The sequence below is a fragment of the Oncorhynchus keta genome, chromosome 33, assembly GCF_023373465.1.
Source record: "Oncorhynchus keta strain PuntledgeMale-10-30-2019 chromosome 33, Oket_V2, whole genome shotgun sequence".
NCBI lineage: Eukaryota > Metazoa > Chordata > Actinopteri > Salmoniformes > Salmonidae > Oncorhynchus > Oncorhynchus keta.
Window position 1 is genome coordinate 4,845,161 of NC_068453.1, and position 18,529 is coordinate 4,863,689.

Here is an 18,529-nt window from a genome sequence, read left to right on the forward strand (position 1 = left end):
GGAAAGTAATATATTACTAACTGAACCTTTTTTTGGCAAAAGTAACGTTACTTTACAATATTACTTTGTGTGGTAAGTAACGAGTTATATTACTTTGCTTTGCTTTCATGGGAAAAAATCCCAATCTCACAGTTTATTTCATTGTTTGTTTAACTGCGTACTCTACCAAAGATAGGCTACTTACTAAGTCAGGTTGGATCACTGCTTTCTCCTTCCATCTGATGGGCTACTTACTAAGTCAGGTTGGATCACTGCTTTTTCCTTCCATCTGATGGGCTACTTACTAAGTCAGGTTGGATCACTGCTTTCTCCTTCCATCTGATAGGCTACTTACTAAGTCAGGTTGGATCACTGCTTTCTCCTTCCATCTGATAGGCTACTTACTAAGTCAGGTTGGATCACTGCTTTCTCCTTCCATCTGATGGGCTACTTACTAAGTCAGGTTGGATCACTGCTTTCTCCTTCCATCTGATGGGCTACTTACTAAGTCAGGTTGGATCACTGCTTTCTCCTTCCATCTGATGGGCTACTTACTAAGTCAGGTTGGATCACTGCTTTCTCCTTCCATCTGATAGGCTACTTACTAAGTCAGGTTGGATCACTGCTTTCTCCTTCCATACCTTAAGGGAAGAATTCGGCAGTACCTGTATGGTTAGTGAGAAAGTCCATATTGCAAATGTACGGTCCCTTACTAGACGTCCGAAATCGTTTGTAAAATTCGCGGACGGCGTCGGGCCAGCGGCAGGGCCGGACCTACCAGGAAGTCATCAAATGAACGTTGTCGGACATTCGGTTTCCGTTTACAAAAATAATAAGATTTATGTCATTTTTCCCATGTCCCGGAAATTCCCACAAGAGGGCATAAGCAATCATATGGCTATTGCTACAAAACATCACGATTCACGACGGGGCCTTATCTCGAAAACTGAAAATATTTAGAAGCCGAAACTCGGTGAGCGTAGGGGCGGCATAATGGGCAGTTGGCCCCGAACAAGATGGCGTCTAGGCCTCAACGGTTTTTGAGTTATGGCCATTTATCTGGGATTAAAGGTCCAAAATGAAAATAGAGAAATTATTTTTCCACTTCACGTCAAAGTCAAGGAGCCTCCGGTGTCAATAAAAAAGAACCAGCCATTTATCTATCGTCATTTAAGAGAAATCGTACAACGACACCTTGGTGATGTTCACGGATAGGTGTTTTTTTTTTCAACGGTTACAGATCCAGTTGCAGGTTGTTCTTACGAATCTTTTTAAAGTGTGCTGCGGAGCTCTGCGAGATTTCTGTGATTTTCTATGATTTTCTGAAATAACACACACTCACTAAACCCTCCGTAAATAACTCAGTTCTTAACGTAAAGACTTAAAACTCGGGATTCTGTAAAGGCATACCCCAATCATGATATGAGTTTATTTATAGCTTCCTGTGCCAACCGGAAGTGCCTTTAATGGTGTCACAGTGGCAGTTTCCATGGGTTAAAAAGGTCAGATCTTTTCAAAACTTCATATGTGTGACTAGGTAACCCTCGTGAACTGTAAATCAGTCATTTCTCCCAGCAGATGTCAAAGAAAAGCTCTCACACGCACACACAGCAAGGATGGAGTGAAAAAGTGTGGTTCTTAAAGACACAGAGAGCAGGCAATGGCATAAACATAATGTCTAGGCCGTGCCGAGTTCAACGAGATATCCCGCTTGACCGTAGCTCGCTCGGTCTGAGCGCAGCGACCATTAGAAAAGTAGGCCCAAAATGAAGCCTGCCCCACAACGTCATTTGCTTTTGGGTGACAGTGAGAGAACCGTTAGGGTGAGAAGCACAATTCGACCTCAGGTATGTTCCTAAGGTCCTTCCGATCCGTGCAAGCCTAACGTTGACAGTGTGGCATTAACCCTTAATAGTTAAAAGATGGTGTTTACTTCAAAAAGTTTGCATTGATTTCTCTCCCCATAGGAATACATTGCCTTTACCCCTAAATTCAACCTGAAGTCTATATGGGTTATGAATGCCGTATGAACCTGTCTTTGGTAACAGTCCATCAGGCCAGTATGAGGTCTACCTGTGTTGATTCTAAGCTTCCTGGACCAACCGGAAGTGGTTAAAATCACCCTAAAAGTGTTTTTCCATTACCTGCCTGCAGTTTGATAGACATAGTGCATTCAACCCTGTGTAAATCAGTCAATTCTTAACGTAAGGACTTAAAACTCAGGATTCTGTAAAAGCATAGCCCAGTGAGGATATGTGTTGACTTATAGCTTCCTGTGACAACCGGAAGTGCCTTAATTGGTGTCTCAGGGGCTGTTTCGAGGGGTTAAAAAAGTCAGATCTGTCCAAAACTTCATATGTGTGATTAGGCAACCCCCATGAACTGTAAATCAGTCATTTTTCCCATAAAATTTCAAAGGAAAACTAAATCACACAGACACACAACTTGGAAGGAGGGACGTATTGGGGTTTGTAGAGACAGACAGTGCCTCCAATAGTTAGCTTTGTTCGAGCTAAAAAAGAACCGTCAGACCTAGAGTTCCGAAACTTTAGAAACCTGTTCTAGACCTCGGGTCGATAGTGCGTGGTGAGTTAGGTGGCTCTAGAAGGTTCTCGGACCGAGAAATAGCCTCGTACATTTGCAATGATTTCAATTCATTTTGACCATTACGAAAATGGTGACATTTAGAAAAGTCTCAGAGACACAAGACTAGGTGCATTGGAACCGGCTCGGCCCATAGAGACGGACCCCAACGTTTCGGTCCGATAGCTCATTCAAGGACCCCATAGCAAGGCATGGAAAAAAGTGGATTTTCAGCACCAATTAGGGTTTTACTCGGGCACCGAAGGACCTATCGAGCCGAAACTCGGGATTCGGGGTCGCCTCACATAGGCCTTCACATAATGTCTGACCTGGACCCGCAGCTAGAACGTAACTATGTGTTTTACGTTTTTATTATGTTTTAAACTAATGGCGCTGTGAATTATGGGCCTGCTCTGACATATGTGATAGTTGGCTTCTAAATGAGTTGGAAAAAGTGGGTTTGGTGTCAATTGGTATCAGTTTGGTGTCAGAATGACATCTAATTGACTGGTGGACACTGACTTGCTAGTTGACTTTTGTACATTAGCAATATGTTTAAACGGAGAGGGACCATCACCAAAATGGCATTCTGAAATCAACACAAAAAATGGCATCACCATAGTCTCCAGGCTGTGCAGAGTTCAACGAGACGCCCCGCTTGACCGTAGCTCGCTCTGAGTGCAGCGACCTTGAAAAAAAAGAAGGCGCAAAAGGAAGCCTGGCCCTCAATGTCATTTGCTTTTGGGTGACAGTGAGAGAACCGTTAGGGTGAGAAGCACAATTCGACCTCAGGTACGTTCCTAAGGTCCTTCCGATCCGTGCAAGCCTAACCTTGACCGTGTGGCATTAACCCTTAATAGTTAAAAGAAGGTGTTTACTTCAAAGAGTTTGCATTGACTTCTCTCCCCATAGGAATACATTGCCTTTACCCCTAAATTCAACCTGAAGTCTATATGGGTTATGAATGCCGTATGAACCTGTCTTTGGTAACAGTCCATCAGGCCAGTATGAGGTCTACCTGTGTTGATTCTAGGCTTCCTGGACCAACCGGAAGTGGTTAAAATCACCCTAAAAGTGTTTTTCCATTACCTGCCTGCAGTTTGATAGACATAGTGCATTCAACCCTGTGTAAATCAGTCAATTCTTAACGTAAGGACTTAAAACTCAGGATTCTGTAAGTTTCTATGTCAATCAAGACATGGGTTTACTTATAGCTTCCTGTGCCAACCGGAAGTGCCTTTAATGATGTCACAGTGGCAGTTTCCAAGGGTTAAAAAGGTCAGATCTTTTCAAAACTTCATATGTGTGACTAGGTAACCCTCATGAACTGTAAATCAGTCATTTCTCCCAACAGATGTCAAAGAAAAGCTCTCACACGCACACACAGCAAGGATGGAGTGAAAAAGTGCGGTTCTCAAAGACACAGAGAGCAGGCAATGGCATAAACATAATCTCTAGGCCGTGCCGAGTTCAACGAGATATCCCGCTTGACCGTAGCTCGCTCGGTCTGAGCGCAGCGACCATTAGAAAAGTAGGCCCAAAATGAAGCCTGCCCCACAACGTCATTTGCTTTTGGGTGACAGTGAGAGAACCGTTAGGGTGAGAAGCACAATTCGACCTCAGGTACGTTCCTAAGGTCCTTCCGATCCGTGCAAGCCTAACGTTGACCGTGTGGCATTAACCCTTAATAGTTAAAAGAAGGTGTTTACTTCAAATAGTTTGCATTGATTTCTCTCCCCATAGGAATACATTGCCTGCACCCCTAAATTCAACCTGAAGTCTATATGGGTTATGAATGCCGTATGAACCTGTCTTTGGTAACAGTCCATCAGGCCAGTATGAGGTCTACCTGTGTTGATTCTAGGCTTCCTGGACCAACCGGAAGTGGTTAAAATCACCCTAAAAGTGTTTTTCCATTACCTGCCTGCAGTTTGATAGACATAGTGCATTCAACCCTGTGTAAATCAGTCAATTCTTAACGTAAGGACTTAAAACTCAGGATTCTGTAAGTTTCTATGTCAATCAAGACATGGGTTTACTTATAGCTTCCTGTGCCAACCGGAAGTGCCTTTAATGATGTCACAGTGGCAGTTTCCAAGGGTTAAAAAGGTCAGATCTTTTCAAAACTTCATATGTGTGACTAGGTAACCCTCATGAACTGTAAATCAGTCATTTCTCCCAACAGATGTCAAAGAAAAGCTCTCACACGCACACACAGCAAGGATGGAGTGAAAAAGTGCGGTTCTCAAAGACACAGAGAGCAGGCAATGGCATAAACATAATCTCTAGGCCGTGCCGAGTTCAACGAGATATCCCGCTTGACCGTAGCTCGCTCGGTCTGAGCGCAGCGACCATTAGAAAAGTAGGCCCAAAATGAAGCCTGCCCCACAACGTCATTTGCTTTTGGGTGACAGTGAGAGAACCGTTAGGGTGAGAAGCACAATTCGACCTCAGGTACGTTCCTAAGGTCCTTCCGATCCGTGCAAGCCTAACGTTGACCGTGTGGCATTAACCCTTAATAGTTAAAAGAAGGTGTTTACTTCAAATAGTTTGCATTGATTTCTCTCCCCATAGGAATACATTGCCTGCACCCCTAAATTCAACCTGAAGTCTATATGGGTTATGAATGCCGTATGAACCTGTCTTTGGTAACAGTCCATCAGGCCAGTATGAGGTCTACCTGTGTTGATTCTAGGCTTCCTGGACCAACCGGAAGTGGTTAAAATCACCCTAAAAGTGTTTTTCCATTACCTGCCTGCAGTTTGATAGACATAGTGCATTCAACCCTGTGTAAATCAGTCAATTCTTAACGTAAGGACTTAAAACTCAGGATTCTGTAAGTTTCTATGTCAATCAAGACATGGGTTTACTTATAGCTTCCTGTGCCAACCGGAAGTGCCTTTAATGATGTCACAGTGGCAGTTTCCAAGGGTTAAAAAGGTCAGATCTTTTCAAAACTTCATATGTGTGACTAGGTAACCCTCATGAACTGTAAATCAGTCATTTCTCCCAACAGATGTCAAAGAAAAGCTCTCACACGCACACACAGCAAGGATGGAGTGAAAAGTGCGGTTCTCAAAGACACAGAGAGCAGGCAATGGCATAAACATAATCTCTAGGCCGTGCCGAGTTCAACGAGATATCCCGCTTGACCGTAGCTCGCTCGGTCTGAGCGCAGCGACCATTAGAAAAGTAGGCCCAAAATGAAGCCTGCCCCACAACGTCATTTGCTTTTGGGTGACAGTGAGAGAACCGTTAGGGTGAGAAGCACAATTCGACCTCAGGTACGTTCCTAAGGTCCTTCCGATCCGTGCAAGCCTAACGTTGACCGTGTGGCATTAACCCTTAATAGTTAAAAGAAGGTGTTTACTTCAAATAGTTTGCATTGATTTCTCTCCCCATAGGAATACATTGCCTGCACCCCTAAATTCAACCTGAAGTCTATATGGGTTATGAATGCCGTATGAACCTGTCTTTGGTAACAGTCCATCAGGCCAGTATGAGGTCTACCTGTGTTGATTCTAGGCTTCCTGGACCAACCGGAAGTGGTTAAAATCACCCTAAAAGTGTTTTTCCATTACCTGCCTGCAGTTTGATAGACATAGTGCATTCAACCCTGTGTAAATCAGTCAATTCTTAACGTAAGGACTTAAAACACAGGATTCTGTAAAAGCATAGCCCAGTGAGGATATGTGTTGACTTATAGCTTCCTGTGCCAACCGGAAGTGCCTTAATTGGTGTCTCAGGGGCTGTTTCGAGGGGTTAAAAAAGTCAGATCTGTCCAAAACTTCATATGTGTGATTAGGCAACCCCCATGAACTGTAAATCAGTCATTTTTCCCATAAAATTTCAAAGGAAAACTAAATCACACAGACACACAACTTGGAAGGAGGGACGTATTGGGGGTTGTAGAGACAGACAGTGCCTCCAATAGTTAGCTTTGTTCGAGCTAAAAAAGAACCGTCAGACCTAGAGTTCTGAAACTTTAGAAACCTGTTCTAGACCTCGGGTCGATAGTGCGTGGTGATTTAGGTGGCTCTAGAAGGTTCTCGGACCGAGAAATAGCCTCGTACATTTGCAATGATTTCAATTCATTTTGACCATTACGAAAATGGCGACATTTAGAAAAGTCTCAGAGACACAAGACTAGGTGCATTGGAACCGGCTCGGCCCATAGAGACGGACCCCAACGTTTCGGTCCGATAGCTCATTCAAGGACCCCATAGCAAGGCATGGAAAAAGTGGATTTTCAGCACCAATTAGGGTTTTACTCGGGCACCGAAGGACCTATCGAGCCGAAACTCGGGATTCGGGGTCGCCTCACATAGGCCTTCACATAATGTCTGACCTGGACCCGCAGCTAGAACGTAACTATGTGTTTTACGTTTTTATTATGTTTTAAACTAAAGGCGCTGTGAATTATGGGCCTGCTCTGACATATATGATAGTTGGCTTCTAAATGAGTTGGAAAAAGTGGGTTTGGTGTCAATTGGTATCAGTTTGGTGTCAAAATGACATCTAATTGACTGATGGACACTGACTTGCTAGTTGACTTTTGTACATTAGCAATATGTTTAAACGGAGAGGGACCATCACCAAAAGTGACATTCTGAAATCAACCCTAACGAGCCATGGAGATGAACCAGAATCACTGCCCAGCTATCCCGAGTTCATCGGGCCAGTCAATTTCACATTCCTGCAGGATTTTTATAGCATGACAAATTCGTGATGGTACCTGCCCATTGAACCATATTGCAAATGCACAGTGACTTTGCAAAAGTGAGAAAACATAAACAAATGGACATGATGAAATCAACACAACGAGTGATGGAAATGTACAACTATCACTGCTCGGCCATCCTGTGTTCATCAGACCAGTCAATTTCACATTCCTGCAGGATTTTTATAGCATGACAAATTCGTGATGGTACCTGCCCATTGAACCATATTGCAAATGCACAGTGACTTTGCAAAAGTGAGAAAACATAAACAAATGGACATGATGAAATCAACACAACAGGTGATGGAAATGTACAACTATCACTGCTCAGCCATCCTGTGTTCATCAGACCAGTCAATTTTGCATTTTTGAGCATGTCAAATTTCATATGGTAAATGCACATTGAAACATATTGCAAATGCGCGCGCACTTGCAATATGATTCTATAGTGAAAAAACATCACCTAATGGACATGATGAAATCAACACAACGAGTGATGGAAATGTACAACTATCACTGCTCGGCCATCCTGTGTCCATCAGACCAGTCAATTTTGCATTTTTGAGCATGTCAAATTTCATATGGTAAATGCACATTGAAACATATTGCAAATGCGCGCGCACTTGCAATATGATTCTATAGTGTAAAAACATCACCTAATGGACATGATGAAATCAATACAACGAGTGATGGAAATGTACAACTATCACTGCTCGGCCATCCTGTGTCCATCAGACCAGTCAATTTTGCATTTTTGAGCATGTCAAATTTCATATGGTAAATGCACATTGAAACATATTGCAAATGCGCGCGCACTTGCAATATGATTCTATAGTGTAAAAACATCACCTAATGGACATGATGAAATCAACACAACGAGTGATGGAAATGTACAACTATCACTGCCCGGCCATCCTGTGTTCCCATAGCGAGCATTAATATCAGAATGACCGGTAAATGCATTTACAACCATATTTTTATTTTTGGGTTACCAGTTGCACAACAATGCACGTGCATTTGCAATATGATTCTATAGTGAAAAAACATCACCTAATGGACATGATGAAATCAACACAACAAGTGATGGAAATGTACAACTATCACTGCTCGGCCATCCTGTGTTCATCAGACCAGTCAATTTCACATTCCTGCAGGATTTTTATAGCATGACAAATTCGTGATGGTACCTGCCCATTGAACCATATTGCAAATGCACAGTGACTTTGCAAAAGTGAGAAAACATAAACAAATGGACATGATGAAATCAACACAACAGGTGATGGAAATGTACAACTATCACTGCTCAGCCATCCTGTGTTCATCAGACCAGTCAATTTTGCATTTTTGAGCATGTCAAATTTCATATGGTAAATGCACATTGAAACATATTGCAAATGCGCGCGCACTTGCAATATGATTCTATAGTGAAAAAACATCACCTAATGGACATGATGAAATCAACACAACGAGTGATGGAAATGTACAACTATCACTGCTCGGCCATCCTGTGTCCATCAGACCAGTCAATTTTGCATTTTTGAGCATGTCAAATTTCATATGGTAAATGCACATTGAAACATATTGCAAATGCGCGCGCACTTGCAATATGATTCTATAGTGTAAAAACATCACCTAATGGACATGATGAAATCAACACAACGAGTGATGGAAATGTACAACTATCACTGCCCGGCCATCCTGTGTTCCCATAGCGAGCATTAATATCAGAATGACCGGTAAATGCATTTACAACCATTTTTTATTTTTGGGTTACCAGTTGCACAACAATGCACGTGCATTTGCAATATGATTCTATAGTGTAAAAACATCACCTAACGGAGATGATGAAATCAACACAACGAGTGATGGAAATGTACAACTATCACTGCTCGGCCATCCTGTGTTCATCAGACCAGTCAATTTTGCATTTTTGAGCAAGGTCAAATTTCATATGGTAAATGCACATTGAAACATATTGCAAATGCACGTGCACTTGCAATATGATTATATAGTGAAAAAACATCACAAAATGGACATGATGAAGTCAACACAACGAGTGATGGAAAGGAACAACTATCACTGCCCGGCCATCCCGAGTTCATCAGGCCAGTCAATTTTGCATTTCTGCAGGATTTTTGAGCATGTCAAATTTCTTACGTCATTTGGCCCACAAAAAAATCCTTATGCACAATTTAAAAAAATATATAAAAAAATATGATAATAAAATTGGACAAAAGTATATTCATACAGTTCTTACACATGTGTAATTGACAAAAAAATTGAAAGAATTTCAAAAAACGGTCCAGAAAGCACTTTTTTAAGGGTGTGTGAAGTTTTTTACAAAATTTTGACATTTTTGACTTTTGACTTTTGACTTCCTATGAAATCATATTGGAATTGGACAAAACATATTCCTTATGCGCATGTAAAAAAAAAAAAAAAATTATGATAATAAAATTGGACAAAAGTATATTCATACAGTTCTTACACATGTGTAATTGACAAAAATCGAAAGAATTTCGAAAAACGGTCCAGAAAGCACTTTTTATGGGTGTGTGAAGTTTTTTACAAAATTTTGACATTTTTGACTTTTGACTTTTGACTTCCTATGAAATCATATTGGAATTGGACAAAACATATTCCTTATGCGCATATAAAAAAAATTAAAAAAATTATGATAATAAAATTGGACAAAAGTATATTCATACAGTTCTTACACATGTGTAATTGACAAAAAATCGAAAGAATTTCGAAAAACGGTCCAGAAAGCACTTTTTTATGGGTGTGTGAAGTTTTTTACAAAATTTTGACATTTTTGACTTTTGACTTTTGACTTCCTATGAAATCATATTGGAATTGGACAAAACATATTCCTTATGCGCATATAAAAAAATTAAAAAATTATGATAATAAAATTGGACAAAAGTATATTCATACAGTTCTTACACATGTGTAATTGACAAAAAAATCGAAAGAATTTCGAAAAACGGTCCAGAAAGCACTTTTTTAAGGGGTGATAAGTTTTTGAAAAAAATTTCATTTTTTCAAAATTTTACTTTTGGACATTAATTTGGGTTACATATCCAATATGAAAAACCCCGGTGGAGCGCATTTGCCCCCTGTTGAATTTTTTAAAGTGTTACAACTGGCAATTACCATATGGCATTTGCAATACACTTTGGATGAATCAACGCCGAATTGGGTGGTATTGGCCAATGTGTATATGGTTTGTCCGATGCCAATGACATGCCATTCATTTTTGTCCAATACAGGGGGTATTCCCTTACATCTGATAGGCTACTTACTAAGTCAGGTTGGATCACTGCTTTCTCCTTCCATCTGATGGGCTACTTACTAAGTCAGGTTGGATCACTGCTTTCTCCTTCCATCTGATAGGCTACTTACTAAGTCAGGTTGGATCACTGCTTTCTCCTTCCATCTGATAGGCTACTTACTAAGTCAGGTTGGATCACTGCTTTCTCCTTCCATCTGATAGGCTACTTACTAAGTCAGGTTGGATCACTGCTTTCTCCTTCCATCTGATAGGCTACTTACTAAGTCAGGTTGGATCACTGCTTTCTCCTTCCATCTGATAGGCTACTTACTAAGTCAGGTTGGATCACTGCTTTCTCCTTCCATCTGATAGGCTACTTACTAAGTCAGGTTGGATCACTGCTTTCTCCTTCCATCTGTGGCGCTGCTTAATTAGCCGTATACTGTATACTGTAAGCCACACACAGATTTCCTCTCCTTTCATTGAAAATCTTTCCCTGGAGCCGCCAGTTCTTTCTGTGAGACCTCACATACACAGCCTATAGAGATGTATAGACATCATAGGTGCGCCCTCTATACATTTCTATGGACAGCAGCCCGTCATTATATTTCTCAAAACACCCTTTCTCCCCTCGCTCAAGAACTAAATGAGGAAACAAGTCGAGATCGGATCATGGAAACACACCCGGTGGAGATAAGATTCTGAAAGTAACACACACGTTTTTTGACAAAGTAACTGTAATAAAATAACCCAAGTAATGCATTACTTTACTCTGTTGCTCATAAAATGTATCAGATTACGTTACTTGTTAGTTCTGTAACGCGATACCCCCAACACTGGGTAACACACACCCTGACCTGCCCACATACTCATCTATAGCCCATGACTGATCCAGGGCCTGCATTCTGGAGCGTAGTGTTTTCCAACTCCAGTCCTCAAGTACCCCCAACTGTACACATTTTTATTGCAGGCCCAGACAAGCACACCTGATTCAACTGATCATCAAGCCCTAAATTAGTTCAATGATGTATGTTTGACCCAGGCTACACACTTTTTATGCTGTTGGGAGTTCTCGACGACTGGAGTTGGGAAACACTGCTGTAGCCAATGAATAGCCACTGCTGTAGCCAACTGCTCTTAAATGCTAGTAAAACTAAGTGCATGCTCTTCAACCGATTGCTGCCCACACCCGCCTGCCCGACTAGCATCACTACTCTGGACGGTTCTGACTTAGAATATGTGGACAACTACAAATACCTAGGTGTCTGGTTAGACTGTAAACTCTCCTTCCAGACTCATATCAAACATCTCCAATCCAAAATTAAATCTAGAATCGGCTTCCTATTTCGCAACAAAGCCTCCTTCACCCATGCTGCCAAACATATCCTTGTACAAAATAGCCTCCAACACTCTACTCAGCAAATTGTATGCAGTCTATCACAGTGCCGTCTGTTTTGTCACCAAAGACCCATATACTACCCACCACTGCGACCTGTATGCTCTCACTGCGACCTGTACGCTCTCACTGGCTGGCCCTCACTACATATCCGTCGCCAAACCCACTAGCTCCAGATCATCTATAAGTCTTTGCTAGGTAAAGCCCCGCCTTATCTCAACTCACTGGTCACCATAGCAACACCAACCCGTAGCAAAGCGCTCCAGTCGGTACATCTCACTGGTCATCCCCAAAGCTAACACCCCCTTAGGCCACCTTTCCTTCCAGTTCTCTGCTGCCAATGACTGGAACGAACTGCAAAAATCACTGAAGCTGGAGACTTATATCTTACCGATCGCTGCACCTGTACACAGCCCATCTGTAAATGGCACAACCAACTACCTCATCCCCATATTGTTATTTACCCTCTTGCTCTTTTTGCACCCCAGTATCTCTACTTCATATCATCGTCTGCACATCTATCACTACAGTGTTAATGATAAATTGTAATTATTTCACCTCTATGGCCTATTTGTTGCCTTTACCTCCCTAATCTTACTACATTTGCACACACTGTATAAAGATGTTTTTCTACTGTATTAAAGACTGTACGTTTGTTTATGTGTAACTCTGTGTTGTTGTATGTGTTGAACTGCTATGCTTTATCTTGGCCAGATCACAGTTGTGAATGATAACTTGTTCTCAACTGGCCTACCTGGTTAAATAAAGGTGGAAAAAGTCATTTAAAAAAATAGGCACGTTGCATAGATCTATACTATAACTTCTTATCTGAAGATGCCTCGTTTTTTCTCAATTACATGCACTGAATGTACTTCCTATTAAACCAATCAACCAACTAACTCTGTCTTCTTCCCTGTAGGAGAGAAGCCATACCACTGTACATGGGAGGGCTGTACATGGAGGTTCGCCCGGTCAGACGAGCTGACACGACACTTCCGTAAACACACGGGCATCAAGCCCTTCCGCTGCACCGACTGTGACCGCTCCTTCTCCCGGTCCGACCACCTAGCCCTGCACCGGAGACGCCACGTCATGATGTGAACCATGACCTCTGGCCCCTGATCTTTAAACCCTTCCCCCTACTACCACCCCCCCCCCCCCCACCCCCTCGGTACTCAACTGAAACTCAGATGGGAGGGGCTAAACCCTGAATTGTCACTTCCTGTTCCTGTCTCTTTTCTCTCCTCTTCCTCTAATTTGAACTGTGGGTCATCATGGAGATCAGGAAATGAAAGAGGTGGAGAACGCAGATTGCAAAGTAAATGATGAGAGCAGTTCATTGTTGTTATTTGGTTGCCTGGCACCTGAAGGGGGAGTCCACCACTCTTCACAGCCACCCTCACCACAATGCTTACCTTCTCATCTCTCCCTCACACCCCACTCAGTGTGACCATGGCATGACGCCAACCTCCTCTATGGCTTCCTATCCTATCCTGGACTTAGAGAGAGACAGAGAACAGACTTTGAAATGATGCAGGGATGCCTACACCATACACTCAGCTCAGAGGAAGAAGATGAGGGAGGAAGAGAACGGAGAGGAGGTGAAGGGGGCGGGGAAGGATATGTGGCTTTTGTCTTGTTTGTTGACTTCAGAGGGGAAGATACTGTAGATACCTTTACTGTATTTTCTTTCTCAACTTCTGTGATCCTGCATTGTGTGTGTGTGTGTGTGTGTGTGTGTGTGTGTGTGTGTGTGTGTGTGTGTGTGTGTGTGTGTGTGTGTGTGTGTGTGTGTGTGTGTGTGTGTGTGTGTGTGTGCGTGAGCGTTAGTGAAGCGTGTGCTAATTTAAAGACAGTTGAAGATGCATAAAGTCCTCTCCTCCATATTCTTCCCGAGCAGAGTCCGCAGGGGTAGAACTGTTCTATTCTATCTAATTCAACCCCCCTCCACTCCCTCATCCCCTAAAACAGGGAGCTACAAGACTGTGAATTCTTATTAAGATTCTGTTTTCCTCCGTTTCAATCAGAAATGAAATCATGTTCACTTGCCCCACATTTTTAACTTGTTTGTTCAGTAACAGTATTTGTTGTTTAAAAAAGTAATTTTTTCCTTCTTCTCCTTCCCTCCTTCTCTTTGCCAGTGAATGGCTCTTAACAGAATAACATCCTTTTTTTGTCCATTTCAAATCCTTAGATTGTGTTTGAGGCTGTGAAAGTATAAGAAAAAAAGTTTGAGATTACAAATGGAACTCTCGCAGGGATCTAGGGGGAGCTTGTGTGTGTGTTTTTGCGTGTGTATGGACGTGTGTGTGTGTGTGTGTGTGGAACAAATAATCAGAACTGATGATTTTAGAAGTGTGTGTTTGGGGCAGCAGAGTGTTACCTCTTGCTCGTCGGCGCCTTAATGAATCAAAGTCAATCTGAGAAACTCTGGTTTTAGAAACGCGCGTTTATTTTGGTCTTCAGGGTTACCCAGGAAACGGGGTCTTATCGCCCTGACGACAGGTCACGAGGCACTCTCTTTTTTTGTTACAAGCATTTCTACCCAGACTCAGATCAGGGCTTGTATTTACAGAGTCACAGAGTAAGATTTTTGATCTAGGATCAGGCCTGCCCTTTCCATACGATCTCATTCATTATGATCTAAAAGGCAAAACTGATCCTAGATCAGGAATGTACTGATCTTCATGTCTTAAGCTGGCTGTTTTTAGCTCCTGCTCTCTGGGTTCACTTGATTATGCAACTTCCACAGACCTCACTCCTTACGCTGTACTGGGGTCAGTGGATAAGTATGTGTTTGCTAGTGGAACATACAAAGAGCTCACTCCAAAGTGCTGTTATGGAGTAAGTAGCAACATACATCTTGCTACTGGGACATACACAGATCTTGCTCCAAAGGGCTGTACTGAAGCCAGTGGCTAAGTACGTGTTGCCACTGGAACGCACAGCTCCTGTGGTACTAGTGTTGAGTGATTAACTGAAATGTCGGTTATTTTACATTTTTCAAACAACTAATTGACCAACATCAGTTCAATTATTTAAATTCCATTGTTCCGTTTTTTTCAGTGAGCTCATTGCACAGTTTCTGTACAAATAAAGCAGATATAGACTGAAATGTTTGATGTGGGAGGGAGTTGTAGTTTCAACAGGGCCAATATTCTAAATAGTTTAGCTCATAAAACGCGGTGAATAACTACAATGACCATAATCCATTGCGCATCTACTTGTCTGGTCTATGTGTTCTTTTACGCCAGCTATGGAAGAGGACAGGAGAATGCGTGATGGTGAGAGGATACAGAGAGCAGCTGTTGGTTCGCAAGGTATCTGTACCTGCAAATACATGATCTAAGTGATTTGATATTTGGTATTCAGCAGTCATAAAATATGCGTTATTTACTTTGAAGCACTACTGAAATAGTGATTTTGTCAGACAGCAGGCAGCAGCTCTATAGAGATGAGTTGGAATGAAATACAAATACAAAACTACAACTCCCTCCTACGTCAAACAGTTCAGGCTGTAAAGTCATCAAATAAAACAAATGTAATATACGCAACAGCTGAAATATTTGATTAAAGTGATGTGAATAAATGTTGGTTAATATAAGTGATGCACAGTAATGGGCAGTCACTACCACCATGGGACTTTTGTTATTTGTTTTGTCCTGTGTTATTACAGCATTTAACCCACATAATGCATAGTGCATTTAATGAACCGACCTCAAAAAGTACTAATCGCTCAGCACTATGTGGGACATACATACAGAGAGGGCATGTAAAACAAATGGCTTGGCTGTCTCGCTAGCAGTCGCAGCAGCCATAATCATTTCAAACGCTAGCTAAATAAAACACGAGCGAATTTAACATCCCTTTTCTGTTGACAATTTAAAAACGAAATGCAGATAATGCTCGTCTGACTCTGAGCCCAGCCTTGGTGTGAGTTGAGTTGAGCGCATGCCGGAAGCAGCGAGAGATCTTATTGGTCCACACAGAGCAATGCAATGTTCCTATGAGTTTCTCTCATTCTCTGCTTCGACTCCTAACAATGATACTAAGCACATCTTTCTAGAAGAGTATATGCATTTGATTGCAACTTGTTTTGTTTTGTAAACTGTTCATATTAGATGTTAAGGACTATGAAAAAGAATAATGAAAAAGAATAAGAAGTGTACATTCTGTATATAAATCAAAAAGCATAATAAATGTAACAGGTGGAGTTCTATTTTTAACACTGACTAGACAATGTGAAAATATCATTTGTATTTTCTTTTCTCCTCTGTTGGATGGATTTACAAATGAAATGTGTATAAAAAGTTAAATTCCTTCTTTACAAAAAAAATCCCCCAAAATCGGTCCCTTTTGTGTTGTGCTCACTGTTGTTGCATGGAGAGTAGCATTTGTTTTTGTGAAGTTGGTGAGCATGTCGGTGTGAACATGGTGCCCTAACCTAACAGTTATGATGACCTGCAACAAGCACTGAACCGTCTCGACCATATCCTTATCCCAAAAGTCACCCTATTCTCTATGTAGTGCATTTACCTTAGGGTTCTGGTCAAAAGTAGTGCACTATATAGAGAGAAGGATGCAATTGTGGACACACCCCAATGCTGAAAAACTGATCATGTGTCATATCTGTTGTCGTTGGTCAAACCCACCTCAATTGCATAGACATGGCAATGCCAGTGATATACAATACAAGACACCAACTCATCCATATGAAATAACATCAGAATCCTTTTTAATGTACTCCATATACCACAAAGAAAACCATCCAGTAATACATCAATACACAACGATAGTGATGCTCTTGACCAAGAACATGCATCTATGGTTCAGACTTGGCAGCATCCGACTGAAGACTTCATGACCATCTGCTCCTTACTGTATCTGAACAAGCACGTTTATCCACTATTCGCTAGTCACCCATCACTTCTGCAATACGGCACCACATAATGTAAGGGTAAATTGATTGATTGTGTGTGTGTGTGTGTGTGTGTGTGTGTGTGTGTGTGTGTGTGTGTGTGTGTGTGCTTTTTCTTATCATTAATCAAAACTCTTAAGAAATCATAATTTTAGGTATTTTTTATTGAATGCAGTAATTTATGGGCCAGTACTATATTACTCAGTGCAATGCAGTTATCGTTATAATAATACAAGTCATTAATATTATTTCTTTTGTATTTGTACAGAACAAATGTGTAAAGATCAGTGAGGAAAACGTGAGCTTTTTGATACTGTGAGATGTTGTTTCATTAAGTCAGTTTCCCCCTGTACAGTTGTGATTTACCCCACTCCTTTTATAGAATAAAATGTTTTTGGTTCAGATTGATGATGCAATGTCTTTATTGTTGACTTTTACGTGCTGCTGACACCAGCCACAAGGCGTACGTCCGCATGCGCCATCTCACACGTTGATTTTGTCCATCGACAAACACACATGAAACATTAATGGACTTGTTGTTGCTAGCTCATTTGTCCTGGAAGATAAACATTTGGTTGTTATTTGACCTGAAATTGCATTTAGTCCTTTTCTGCTGAATCTTTTTATAATTTTGTAGTAGTGTGTGATTGCGGCCCGCAATTCGGGGCGTTCCTGCGGTTGCACAAATAAACAGGATGTAAAACAGCACATTTTAAAGTATTCACTCCGTTTAAGTGTATTAATTTCAAATCGAATGTTATTGGTACACAGATTTAAACAGCACATTAATATTTATTAAACAGCACATTAATATTTATTAAACTGCACATTTCAAGCTTTCACTCAGTTTTTGTTTTATTCGTATCAAATCTAATTTTGGTCGCATACACAGATTTGCAGATGTTAATGAAGGTGCAGCTAAATGCTTTTGTTACTAGCTCCAACAGTGCACTAGAATGTCTCGGCAAATGCAATACATACATTTTTTTGTAACTTAACAACAAATCAAGAAATAACAATCCAAGTAGGTATATTAGTGAGAATATCAATACGCTGTGTGTATAGACGGAATATCATTGGGAAAAGATCATGGTACGTACAGTTTATTTTTTTATTTAACCTTTATTTAACTGTCTTTGCCTCTCACGGACATTCAGAGACTCTATTGACAGTTAGGGCTGTTGCGGTGACCGTATTACCGGCACATCGGCGGTCACGAGTCATGAGTCATGGTAATTAGGCTTCTCCAAGCTCTGATGCTGCTGATGGTCCTTAATAGTCTACCAAACTTGTTAACTGCCTGGTACTCAGCACTCTATTGCCCCTCTAATCACTCTGACATCAATGCAAATGTCATGGAAAATCTAATCAAACACTTCATGAAAGCCCATGAACTCATGTTGCGCAACATTTCTATAGGCTATGCAATTGTGTTAGAAAACAGAGTGATGGCCTCTTAAAAAGAGGAGGATCCCATCAGCTTTCTATAGGCTGGGACTACTATATTTATTTCTCAACTTTCCTAATATTAAAATGTTAAAAATGAAACACGGGAACAGCGTCCTCCGTTCACTATTTAAGTGCATACACTGCATTTGGAAAGTATTCAGAACGCTTGAGTTTTTATGTTACAGCCTTATTCCAAAATGTATTAAATCT

The 18,529-nt window shown here is 41.3% G+C and overlaps 1 protein-coding gene and 1 long non-coding RNA gene across 8 annotated transcripts in view; both read left to right on the forward strand.

Annotated features, from left to right (window-relative positions):
• LOC118366079 (Krueppel-like factor 8) overlaps nucleotides 1–17,274 on the forward strand; it is a 121,543-nt gene extending 104,269 nt beyond the window's left edge. For all 4 annotated transcript variants that reach the window (XM_052491712.1, XM_052491711.1, XM_052491713.1 and 1 more), the window contains exon 7: nucleotides 12,872–17,274. In XM_052491712.1, the coding sequence (XP_052347672.1) occupies nucleotides 12,872–13,053 (182 nt within the window). In that variant the 3' untranslated portion in view covers nucleotides 13,054–17,274. The remainder of the gene's footprint in view (nucleotides 1–12,871) is intronic.
• On the forward strand, nucleotides 7–12,862 carry LOC127914583 (uncharacterized). 4 transcript variants are annotated; one of them, XR_008088926.1, is made up of 3 exons: nucleotides 7–242; nucleotides 293–592; nucleotides 10,646–12,862. It is a non-coding gene; the product is annotated as an uncharacterized LOC127914583 (long non-coding RNA). The 4 variants fall into 4 exon arrangements; XR_008088924.1 differs by having other exon boundaries at nucleotides 393–592; nucleotides 10,596–12,862; XR_008088923.1 differs by having other exon boundaries at nucleotides 393–592.
• Nucleotides 17,275–18,529: the final 1,255 nt, after the last annotated feature.